Below are 12678 nucleotides of genomic sequence, written 5' to 3' on the forward strand. Positions count from 1 at the left end.
TTTAAAATTTTGAATTCTTAGAGACAAACAAATGGATGCATATCAGTGTGCATGTATTTAACGCCCTGTAAAAATAACTGTAACTTCCTGTAAAAACAATGGCATTTTTGATGTCTCTATATATCGAACTATAGTTTCTTATTGCACGGAAAAACACGAACAGTGAAAGACATGACACACACAGGCACTAACTTTCAAATATGTTTGTTTCGAAAGAATGTTTATTCCTGTAAAAGTGTTTTCACTGCAGTGAAATGTTGCTGAGCCATGAAAACTCATATTCAGGAGAAATTTGCACTGCGTGAAGTCCCACTTTGAGGTTAAATGACATTACCCTCACATCGGTTTATTTTTTTCAGCTTAAAAGCTCGTCGTACTGACTTGTGTGCTCTATTTATAGCAAATTTCGAAACATGACATATTTTACAGGCTATCACTTGCATTCTTTAATCAAAAGTGCAGGCCTTGTTTAAATTAAAAAAATATATACAGTCGAAACACTTTATAAGAGGCACTGATATAAGAGACAAATGGTCACAAGAAACAACAGTGTGCCCAGAGTAAAATACGGGTTGATAAGGAAATGCATGCAAGGTATCCTGCTTATAAGAGACATCTCATATGAAAGACTAGAATTGCTACCCGGAACATGCCTCTTATTAAGGGTTTTTATATCTATATATATATATATATATATATATATATATATATATATATATATATATATATATATATATATATATTGTTATCACATGTGTAATTTAGGTATGTGCACCTGTGTAGCGGGAAACATGGTGGTAGCAGAAGAAGAGGACGTTCGATTGGTGGCAAGAGCTCTCAGCTGCGCGTTCTCTGCGGTATACCGTCGAGTCGACCATTACGTCTGCTTCGAGTAAACCCCTCGTAGACGTAACAGAGTGGTGTAGGTGCTGGGTACGACACGTCGACGTACCACGGAGCCACAGCTGTTCGCCGGAGCCGTCGTCTTGCTGGTCTGCCGCCGACAACATTCGTCATGGCCCAGAGCGAAGGTCAGGAATCAACCGCCTTCACTTTGCGCCAATCTACACTGGCTACACCTAGGCATCAGTACATGGAACCCCGCCCGTTCGCAGGAATGGCAGGAGAAGATGTGGACGCGTGGCTAACACACTACAAAAGGGTGAGCCGGTACAACCACTGGAACTCTATCGATCAGCTGGAAAACGTCGCGCTGTTTCTCATGGACGCTGCCCTGATGTGGTATGAAAACCACCAAGAGTCCTTGACAACATGGGCTCTTTTTGCTCAAGAACTCAAGAAGTGTTTTGGTGACTCCGACTCAAAAAAGAAAAGCGCGTAGCGGACTCTTGCTGGAAGAGCCCAGACTCCTGGAGAAACCTGCACTGCTTATATAGAGGACGTTCTTAAGCTTTGCAAGATTATAAACCCGTAGATGTCTGAAGAAGACAGGGTCGGACACCTATTGAAAGGCATAGCGGAAGACGTTTACAATTTTCTGACAGGCAGGGATTGACTTCCTTGGACCCTTTCCCCGGTCTTCTGATGGAAATCGCTGGATAGTCGTTTGCACCGACCATTTAACACGGTACTGCGAGACAGCTGCGATATCATCGGCAACTGCAGCCGATGTGTCTTCCTTCATGCTACGTTTTCTCATTCTTCGACATGGACATCCCAAAATCGTAATCAGTGATCGTGGCCGACAATTCACAGCAGACGTGATGGAAGAGATGCTTCGTGTCTGTGCTTCAAGGTTTCCGCACTCTACGCCATACCATCCCCAAACGAACGGTCTATCTGAACGAACAAACCGAACTCTCTCGAACATGCTGTCTATGTATGTTGCATCCGATCACAAGGACTGGGACAGTATTCTACCCTTTATCACATATGCATTCAACACCGCTCAGCATGAAACTACCGGCTACAGTCCTTTTTTTCTTCTATATGCTCGATCACCTCGTCATACCCTGAATACCATCTTCCCGTGTTTGGACCACCATGATCCCTGCATATCCGAGATCGTCTGTCGGGCAGAAGAAGCTAGACGCCTTGCTTATTTGCGCTATCTTGCTTCGCAAGACCGCTCGAAGGCACATTTTGCCTGCCGACGCCGACACGAGACGTACAATTGCGGCGACCTAGTGTTGCTGTGGACACCAACTAGAAAACGCGGTTTGAGCGAGAAACTGCTAGCGCACTATGCGGGACCTTATCTTGTTGTAGACCGTATCAGTGATTTAGTTTACCGCATAGCGCGTCTCCATTCAAACGGCCGACGGTCTGCAAAAACTGAACTTGTCCATGTTGCACGTTTGAAGCGCTTTATTCCTCGAGAGACTGTTTGACTAGCCCAGTGGGCTTCGTCTGCGCGGACGGAAATGTTACCACATGTGTAATTTAGGTATGTGCACCTGTGTAGCGGGAAACATGGTGGTAGCAGAAGAAGAGGACGTTCAGTTGATGGCAAAAGCTCGCTGCTGCACATTCACTGCGGTATACCGTCGAGTCGACCGTTACGTCTGCTACGAATAAACCCCTCGTAGATGTAACAATATATATATATATATATATATATATATATATATATATATATATATATATATATATATATATATATATATTGTTGAGACGTTTGTTGGCAGACACTTGTCGATGATGCTTGACAGCGATAGTAAATGCGGGTACCGACTGTCTGCACGAGCTGGTCTTCTTTTTCCTAAAAAGGGCGACCCACTAGAAGGCGCTGGAAAGGACGACCCACTGTACGAAGGCTTCGCCACAACTACCCCTGGTACGAAGAGGGAGCCGCCTGGCGACCTAACAGCTGGTTACTATGAGCGGGTCGTGGTAGGCTTTGAGGCGCTCCACATTGACAATGTCGCGCCCGCGACGGCGCATGTCCAAAGATGGTTCGATGGGTTTGATCAAGTAATTTACAGGCGAAGTGCGTTCGACGACACGGTAGGGGCCTTCGTATTTGGGCAATAGTTTTGAAGATAGGCCAGTTGAAGTGGTAGGGATCAAGAGCCAGACGTGGGCGCAGTATTGATGGTGTCAGCGCGAATGCCTTTTTGCCGCTCTTGATCATGGCCTGTAAAGGTTCTTGCAAGCTCTTGACACTCTTCAGCAAGTTTGACTGTAGCAGAAATAGGCGCTCACTCGGACGGATCTGGCTTGCACGGGAGTATAGTGTCGATGGTGTGCGTCGGGTGCCTTCCGTATAATAAAAAGAAAGGTGAAAAGCCAGTAGTGCTCTGAGGGGCGGTGTTATATGCGTAGGTGACGAAGGGTAGAATGGCACCCCAATTTGTGTGATCGGCGGCGGCGTACTTGGAGAGCATGTCGCCGAGCGTACGGTTGAAGCGTTCAGTGAGGCCATTCGTCTGCGGGTGGTAAGCAGCAGTTTTGCGGTGAACAATGTTGCACTCTTTGAGAATGGCTTCGACGACTTCAGACAGGAAGACGCGGCCTCGATCACTGAGCAGTTCCTGAGGTGGGCCGTGTCGCAGCATGAATCGTTGGAGCAGGAAGGAGGCCACATCGCTCACTGTAGCCGCGGGGAGAGTGGCAGTTTCGGCGTATCGCATGAGGTGGTCCACAGCAACAGTGGCCCAGCGGTTACCAGCCGACGTTAGTGGAAGTGGCTCATACAAATCGATGCCAACGCGCCCAAACGGCCTGGCAGGGCAAGGTAGAAGTTGCAGACCTACCGGCGACAGGTGCGTTGAAGTTTTGCGCCGCTGACATTCTATGCAGGAGCGAATGAATTTCTGCACGTAGCGGTACATGCCGCGCCAAAAGTACCGTTGGCGAATGCGGTGGTAAGTCTTCGATACCCTGGAGTGCGCACATTGCGGATCAAAATGAAAAAATTCGCATATGTCAGAGCGCAGACTGCGTGGTATGACTAGTAGCCACTGGCGGCCGTCACCGTTGTAATTGCTACGGTGGAGGAGGTCTTTGCGAACGGCGAAATGGTGGGCTTGACGACGCAACGCGCGAGTGGATGGAGTAGATAGATCAGTCAGCAAGTCTATCAGTGAGGCAATCCATTGATCCTTGCGCTGTTCAGTAGCAATGGCATGAATGCTAATGGAAGAAACGGCAAGGAGAGACGCTGAGTCGTGGTCATTGTCGTCAGGCAAGGGAGAGCGCGACAGGGCGTCGGCGTCAGCATGTTGCCTTCCATTGCGGTACAGCACGCGAATGTCGTAGTCTTGCAGCCGAAGTGCCCACCGGGCGAGACGGCCTGAGGGATCTTTCAATGAGGACAACCAGCATAGTGCGTGATGGTCGGTGACTACATCAAATGGGCGACCATACAAATAAGGTCGGAACTTGGTAAGGGTCCAGACGATTGCGAGACATTCTTTCTCAATAACGGTGTAATTAGTCTCGGCTTTTGTAAGCGTACGGCTTGCATACGCCACGACATATTCCGGGAACCCTGGTTTGCGCTGCGCAAGGACAGCGCTGAGAGCGACACCACTGGCATCCGTGTGTACCTCTGTAGGGGTCGTAGTGGCGGAGTATGGGAGGCGACGTCAACAAACGACGGAGCGTTGCGAATGCGTCGTCACACTGTGATGACCACGAATGGAGAGGCCCGTTACTTCCGAGGAGCTTCGTCAGCGGCGATACGATAGACGCGAAGTTTCGGGTGAAGTGCCGAAAGTAGGAACACAGTCCTACGAAACTGCGCAGTTCCTTGACGGATGTCGGCTTGGGGAACTCGGTCACGGCCCGAAGTTTGGCTGGATCGGGGAGAATTCGGTCCTTGGACACGACGTAGCCGTGTATTGTCAACTGCCGAGCTGCAAATCGGCACTTCTTTAGGTTCAGTTGCAGACTGGCGTCACTCAGACGCGTTAAAACAGGCCGCAGGCGTTGAAAATGCGTGGAGAAGTCCGGAGCGAAAACGACGATGTCATCGAAGTAGCACAGGCACGTGTGCCATTTCAGGTCACGCAGAACGGTATCCATCATGCGCTCAAAGGTGGCAGGCGCATTGGACAGCCCAAACGGCATGACGTTGCATTCGTACAAGCCGTCGGGAGTGACAAAAGCGGTCTTCGGTCGAGCGTCCTCAGCCATAGGTACTTGCCAGTACCCTGAGCGCAAATCGAGAGATGAAAAGAATTCGGCTCCTTGCAGGCTGTCAATCATGTCATCCACACGCGGTAGTGGGTACACGTCCTTACGAGTGATCTTGTTGAGGCGCCAGTAGTCCACACAAAACTGCACAGAACCGTCCTTTTTCGCGACGAGAACGACAGGAGACGCCCAGGGGCTGTTAGAGGGTCAAATATCATCGCGGGGAAGCATGTCGTTCACTTGCTCGTTGATTACACGGCGTTCTGTGGGAGATACACGGTATGGACATTGCCGCAGTGGTGGTTGTGCGCGTGTCGATGTGATGCGTAACAGTGATTGTGCGGCCGAGAGAAGGTTGAGCGACATCAAAAGAAGAGCGGAATTCTTCCAACAGGGCCAGAAGCTGGGAGCGCTGGACCGGCGTAAGGTTGTCGGCAATGGAAGGACCGAATACATCAGCGGATGATGAAACAGATGTAGAAACAGCACTAAGCGTGTTGGAACTTCGGCAGTGCGAGTCATCAGGTTGATCCATGACTTGTGCGTCTTCGATGGGTTCCACGCTGCCAAGACATTCCCCTTGCACCAACGTAACACTGTACGGGGATGAGTTCAGAACAAAGATAGTGGTGCTGCCGTGAGTGAGTTGCATGGTCGCGGAAGGAACCAGCAAGCCTTTTCTGGTGAAAACACGATGAGATGGCGAGAGGAGTGCAGCGGTGTCGGAAAGACTTGCGCAGTAGACCGACACCGCCCCGGACGAGTTTGCAGGCACTTGCGTGTCGTCCCTGATGAGTAACTTGCTTGCAGCAGATGGACTGTCGGCCGGCGTCAAAGAAGCGAATTGTGTCAGCTCTATTTCTGCTGGTGCGCAATAAATGACAGGGTCGTGGCGGGAGAGAAAATCCCATCCTAAGATGACGTCGTGAGGGCATGAAGGAATTATTATGAATTCGACGGCATACATCACGTCCTGAATCATGAGGCGGGCTGTACACATCGCTGTAGGGTGAATGCTTTGGGCGCTGGCTGTATGGAGGGAGAGCCCTGAAAGTGGCGTGGTCACTTTGCGCAGTAATCGGCTAAGTTTTGCGTCCATGACGGATACGGTGGCTCCAGTATCTACAAGGGCAGATGCACGAACACCATCCACAAGCACGTCTATCACGTTCGATGGGCTTTCCTGAGGGCTTCCGGAGTTCGACAGCGTTGTAGCCCTTGCCTCGTGGACTGCGACGACTAGTATTCCTGATCACCCTCTAGTGGACATGGCCGCTTCTGCGACAGTGAGCGACGTCGCGGAGAATGTGAACGGCGGTTAGATGGAGCTGGGCGGGACGACGGTGACGTAGGCGGTGGTTGGTCATAAAAGCGGCTCGATTGGCTGGGAAAATTGGATGCGACCTGCGGTTGCTGCACACGATTGCAATAGCGTGCTTTGTGATCGACGCAACCACAAGCCAAGCAGATGGAGCGATTGTCAGTAGTGCGCCATCGGTTCGCGGGTCCCATCCATGTCACAGAACGCGATGGGCGAGCCGGCTGCTGATATATTTGCATAGTGGGCGGCACATGGGGCACGTGGGCGACGTCAGCATATGTAGGCGGCACAGTTTCTCCGAAGGCCTGGGGCCTGGCGATGGCTTCGGTGTAACCAAGCGGGCCAGTCACAGAAATCGGTGGGGGTGGCCTGGCGACAACTTGGGCGCACCTCAGTGGTGTAGATACTGTAGGCGGCTGGTGGTATTCAGGAACGACCTCCGCGATTTCCTGCTGAATGGCTCGGCGGAGGGGAGGCAGAAGTGAGCTTGACGGCTGTTGAGCACGTTGCGTGGAAGCAAAAGCCAGTAAAGACACCTGGCGGGCAACTTCCTCACGCACGAATGACTTGATTTCAGCGAGCAAGGAGGTGTGGTCAGGAAGTGTGGACAAGGCGGAGAGATCAGCGTCACGTGAAGGTGGTCGACGGGTCATCGAGCGCTGCCGCCGCAGCTCCTCGTCACTTTGGCATAGTGTAATGATCTCTGCCACAGTGCGAAGGTTCTTGGCCAGGAGCATGGTGAAGGCATCGTCGGCGATGCCTTTTAGAACATGGGTAATTCTGTCAGCCTCTGACATGCTCGCGTCCACTTTCTTGCACAAGTCAAGGATGTCCTCTGTGTAACTTGTGAAGGACTCACCGGTCTGCTGTGCTCGTTCACGTAACCGCTGTTCGGCTTGCAGCTTATGAACCGCAGGACGGCCGAACACGTCGACGACGGTGGTTTTAAAAGCGGAACAAGTGGGGAAATCGGATGCGTGGTTGTTGTACCACATGCCGGCCACACCCGCGAGGTAGAAAACCAGGTTGCCGAGTTTACCTGCCTCGTCCCAATGATTGGGGACGCTGACGCGTTCGTACATAGCGAGCCAGTCCTCGACGTCGGTGCCATCTGCGCCGGTGAAGACAGAAGGGTCGCGGATGCGGGGGACACCGGAACATGGCGTCGGTGCAGGAGGAAGCGTATGCTGCGCGGCGTCTTGGTGCATGGTAGAAGGCACAGTACGGTATCGAAGCTCCAAGGGCATCGAATGTTAACCGAAGGTGTTAGAAGGGCACAGCACTCTCCACCAAATTGTTGAGACGTTTATTGGCGGACACTTGTTGATGATGCTTGACAGCGACAGTCAATGCGGGTACCGACTCTCTGCGCGAGCTGCTCTTCTTTTTGCTAAAAGGGCGACCCACTAGAGAAGGCGCTGGAGAGGACGACCCACTGTTCGAAGGCTTCGCCACAGTATATATATAGTGTCAGTGGGAGTAATAATTCAATGGGCCAGTTAGTCTTCGTGAAGGTATGGGATATGGCACAACGGGACAACGGGAGCGTTGTCAACAAGGATAAATATATTTATTTCCCAACAGTTTCGGAAGGGGTCCTCCTTTCATCAGGGGAGGACCCCTCCCCTGATGAAGGGGAGGGGTCCCCCCTGATGAAGTTATCATCAGGGGATGATAACTCATCCCCTGATGAAGGGAGGACCCCTCCCGAAACTGTTGGGAAATAAATATATTTATCCTTGTTGACAGCGCTCCCGTTGTGCCATATCCCATACCTATATATATATATATATATATATATATATATATATATATATATATATATATATATATATATTCTTTACTGTAAGGCTGTCTGGAGACAGTCCTTTCATATTTTTGCACAGCACAATGCTCCCATGTACTGCAGTGGTCCTGCAGACAGCGCTGCCAAATTTCTTTTTAATTGTGTATGTGTGTGTGTCAATTTTCTTGGGTCTTTCACGGAATGCTACTGTTTGGCATCAGCTCGCGACCTGAACAATGTAAAACTGAATCTTTTTATTCTGCGGTCTAGGTTCGTAACCTGAAATCTTGTAAAATGTCTAGCTTACTCTTCAGCTTCATCAGCATTCGCTGTCATTTGTTCACATCATACAGATGTTAGGGCGCATTATCGGGCACGCATTGTTGTTAAGATGTGTATGTGCGTGCATGTGTCTGTGAGCTGTGCCATCGTCAGCCACTTTGGTCTAACTTCACTTGCCCTGCTCTGCCCCATCTTGCTTCCTCTCTCGCTGCTGCTCCCGTGGTGTGGCGGGGTGCCTGCAGTTCCACACCGGACAATGGCATGAAGCAGTGGTGGGAGCAAGTGCAGTGCACCAGTGTCTACTCCCCCGACAAAAGCAAGAGTGGCGCCGGCCAGAGGTCAGTGGCCTCTTGCTCTCTTCCCCCTCTCTCCTCTCTGGCTCCTCCACCTCCAGACTCCTGCCTCCCACAGTGCCACCACCCTCTCTGTCTCAACCTGAACGGCGCCTTTGGCCTGGTGAAGCCGTGCGAGTTCCTTTATCTATAGCTGAAGTTCTTAGCGGTGCAAGAAAGAAGCTGAAGTAGCTTTACACTAGCACAACCCGTGCAAGATTAAAGTAGGAGCTGTTCAACAAAGTGTATAATTGGCCCAGTTGGTGATTCATGATTGATGTATGCTGCGTGTTGAGAAACACAGACGACAAGCAGACAAGAACCTTGTCTGCTTGTTGTACATGTTTTCTATTGTGCAGTATGCATTGACAACGAGTAGGTGCTACATTCACTTTTGCATCTCGCGAATAAGCTGGAACCTTTCCCAGCCTAATATTTGGCGTGATCGCTCGGCTGTCAGACCAGGAAAGCTGCTTGTGGGAGGGGTTTACTTTTTTGGTAAGGCTTAGCTGACGAATCAAGTGCTGTGGAGCAACATAGCGACAGCTTGCCAGTTTGGGTGGAATGGTTGCCAAAGCAAACATTTACGATGCAGGACAGTCGAGCTAGTGCGTGGGTATTCACCTACGGAAAAGTTTACAAGTGGGAAAGAGACCCCACAAATGCGGACTGTTAGCTGAAATTTCGCTCAGTGCGGAAGGGAAGGTACGTTAATCTGTGCATTGTCAGGTGTGGAAGCACCTCCATTAGATTGGGACACGAATTTTCCATGTTGACGGGGGCACTTTACACCTGTGCCAGCACACAGATGGGTTTTGCACCTTTCCTTCTCTTCTGTCACAGCGCGGCATTTCAGCTAGTTGACAGTTGGAATTTACATGGTCTCTTTTCCTTCTGTTGCATGCCTAACCTTTTCCAGAAGAACGACTTAACTTGCGTTCGAATTGGGGACATCGATTGTTAATTGCTGTTGCACTTAACAGAATACCAATCATGAAGGGTGTAAGGCAGGGGGACACAATCTCCCCAATGCTATTTACCGCATGCTTACAAGAGGTTTTCAGAAGCCTAGAATGGGAACAGTTAGGGATAAGAGTTAATGGAGAATACTTTAGTAACCTGCGATTCGCCGACGACATTGCATTGCTGAGTAACTCAGGCGACGAATTGAAACTCATGATTACTGAGTTAGACAAGGAGAGCAGAAAGGTGTGTCTTAAAATTAATCTGCAGAAAACGAAAGTAATGTACTACAACCTCGGAAGAGAGCAGCGCTTCGAGATAGGTAATAGCCCACTTCAAGTTGTAAAAGACTATGTCTACTTAGGGCTGGTAATAACCGTGGAGCAGAACCACGAGATTGAAGTAACTAAAAGAATAAGAATGGGGTGGAGCACATTCAGCAAGCACTCTCAAATTATGACAGGTAGATTGCCACTATCCCTCAAGAGGAAGATATATAACAGCTGTATCTTGCCGGTACTTAGCTACGGAGCAGAAACCTGGAGACTTACAAAGAGGGTTCAGCTTAAATTGAGGACGACGCAGCGAGCAATGGAAAGAAAAATGGTAGGTGTAACCTTAAGAGACAAGAAGAGAGCAGAGTGGATTAGGGAACAAACGAGGGTTAAGGATATCATAGCTGAAATCTAAAAGAAGAAATGGACATGGGCCGGGCATGTAGCGCGTAGACAGGATAACAGCTGGTCGTTAAGGGTAACTAACTGGATTCCCAGAGAAGGAAAGCGGGTTGGGGGGAGACAGAAGGTTAGGTGGGCAGATGAGATTAAGAACTTTGCGGGTATAAATTGGCAGCAACAGGCACAGGACCGGTATAACTGGCGGAACATGGGAGAGGCCTTTGTCCTGCAGTGGACGTAGTCAGGCTGATGATGATGATTGTTAAGTGCAATCTCTTTAGTAGCAAAAGAAATGTTAGCATTGTTCTTGGTCATAAAGTGACGATTTTATCAATAATTTTCCTTGTCTTCTGCTGAAGTCGAGTTAGCCATCTTGCTGAAGGCAGGTTCACCTTGTCAAAGGCACCGCTGCCCACGTGATTACCTTCCTCTGATGCTCAGGCTAGAGCCTCCGGGAGCTTTCTGGGTGCCTGCCTTGTTGGCAACAGGTCTTTGAGCAAAAGAACACTTATCAACAGGGTTGGCTGTGCCTTGCTTGAAGCGAGCTCTTGACAGCCAAGGCTGTCGACATCATTGATTGCCCCCTGCTTGTTGGGTACTCCGTCAAGTTTTAGCTCGATTCACTGTAACTGAGCAAATTTGGTTCTTACTAATGTTTCAAGTGCTCACCTGAACGTTTTTCAACTTGTGCATCGTGACAGAGGCAAGCTATTGCAGCACAGCCTCTGACGGGAGGCGGGCCTGTGGGGTCACATTGGGAACCATGCATGCATTTTCAGCTCAGATAGTATTAATGCGAACATAAGTGTTTGGGTATTACAAGCAGTGGCAAATACTTATGTTACGTAGGCGAACACAACCAGATTAGAACCATTATTAGCGCTAGGAAAGGTTAGTGTGGTGACATACAGGCAAAGTGACAGGGAACATCCAAACTGAGTTTTGAAGTGTTACTTCAAGGTAGAGCCCGAGTGCAGAGAAAACCCTTCACAGTGCTCAATAATGCAGTTTTCGTAAGCTGGTAGTGAAGTTACACGAGAAATTATTCAAAATAACATCTCTGCAGTTGAGCAATGGTGCACGATGTTATGCAGTTACCGTAAGCAGGATAGCTTTCATAACTCTGACTGATCGCCATCAGTGTTAACCACAGTCGCCCAAGTTGAACCCTCATTAATGAAGTGCAGCTGCAATAACCTTAATTAGCTTTGTCACTGCACCATCCACCGGTGGTTCTGCCAGATTCATGACAATAAAATAAGCACCTGCCATGTCTTTTGATCGGTCACTGTTGATATGAAGTGTTTCGCTGGCTGCGACCTTCTCGAGCTGGCCATCGTTGGTGCCTGCCAGCGTCCTGCCATTTTCTGTTGAAAATAAAAAAAGAAATGCACTGCAGTGCTTGGCATTCTGCATAGCCCACAAGCACTAATGTTATCAATAGTCCCTGCTAATGCAATACAGATCATCATCATATCTTCATCACGTATGCCTGTGTGTGGTGTATGCTTGCTTGTGTTGAAGTGCGAATGGCATGCACAACTAATTTTTAGAGGCGTTTCGATGGCTGGGTGTTGAAAAAAAAACACATTAAAAGACTGACTCATTGCTGAAAAATGTTTAGAGAGCACGGTACGGTAGCCAGCATGCTCTAGCAAAGGGCCATCGTAGTTTAAAAGTGATCCAACATTGGCTTTTTTTCCCCTGCTGGCATGTTGCAACAGAAGCAATTTAATAGTGGGGCTACAATGCTTCATTGGTGCTGGCCGCACCACCCATTCTTGCAATCAAGGGTGAAAAGTACCAGCGCTCCAAATTGTTCCGAAATGGCCAGCGCCATTCGCCGTTAGTTGTCTCGATCCCTGTTTATGCTTCTATTCTTTGGCATTATGTGAAGTTGATGCAGGGACGAATAAAAGCAAGTTTTCTGAGGGGATCGTTTCTTTGTCGAAGCAACCAAATGAATTAAGGCATTTCATTGGGAGTACCGCTTTGTGTTCTGACTAGTGTGTTGTACCCCAGTGCTGTTCGGTATCCTGAGTCAGTTTGTTTGAGGTTGTGTTGTAATTATAACACCTCCTTCATTTGTTATGGCTTCTTTTCTCATTAGTGTTTCATGTCTGCAAGTGGCCAACACGCACAGTGGAACTCTTAGCTTGTACTACAGTGCGTAACTAACGCTGCTTGCCCATGTGTCTGCTCTCCCGACTGGAACAG

The 12678-nt window shown here is 49.2% G+C and overlaps 1 protein-coding gene across 5 annotated transcripts in view; it reads left to right on the plus strand.

Annotated features, from left to right (window-relative positions):
* The window catches only part of LOC119167414 (transcription factor YY2-like), a 43313-nt gene that overhangs the window by 8689 nt on the left and 21946 nt on the right, over positions 1 to 12678 (plus strand). For 3 of the 5 annotated variants that reach the window (XM_075866437.1, XM_037418889.2, XM_075866438.1), the window contains exon 3: positions 8732 to 8827. The exons of the other annotated variants lie outside the window; for them this stretch is intronic. In XM_075866437.1, coding sequence (XP_075722552.1) covers positions 8732 to 8827 — 96 coding nt within the window. The remainder of the gene's footprint in view (positions 1 to 8731; positions 8828 to 12678) is intronic. 5 annotated transcript variants of the gene reach the window in all.

This window comes from Rhipicephalus microplus, chromosome 6 (assembly GCF_043290135.1).
Source record: "Rhipicephalus microplus isolate Deutch F79 chromosome 6, USDA_Rmic, whole genome shotgun sequence".
NCBI lineage: Eukaryota > Metazoa > Arthropoda > Arachnida > Ixodida > Ixodidae > Rhipicephalus > Rhipicephalus microplus.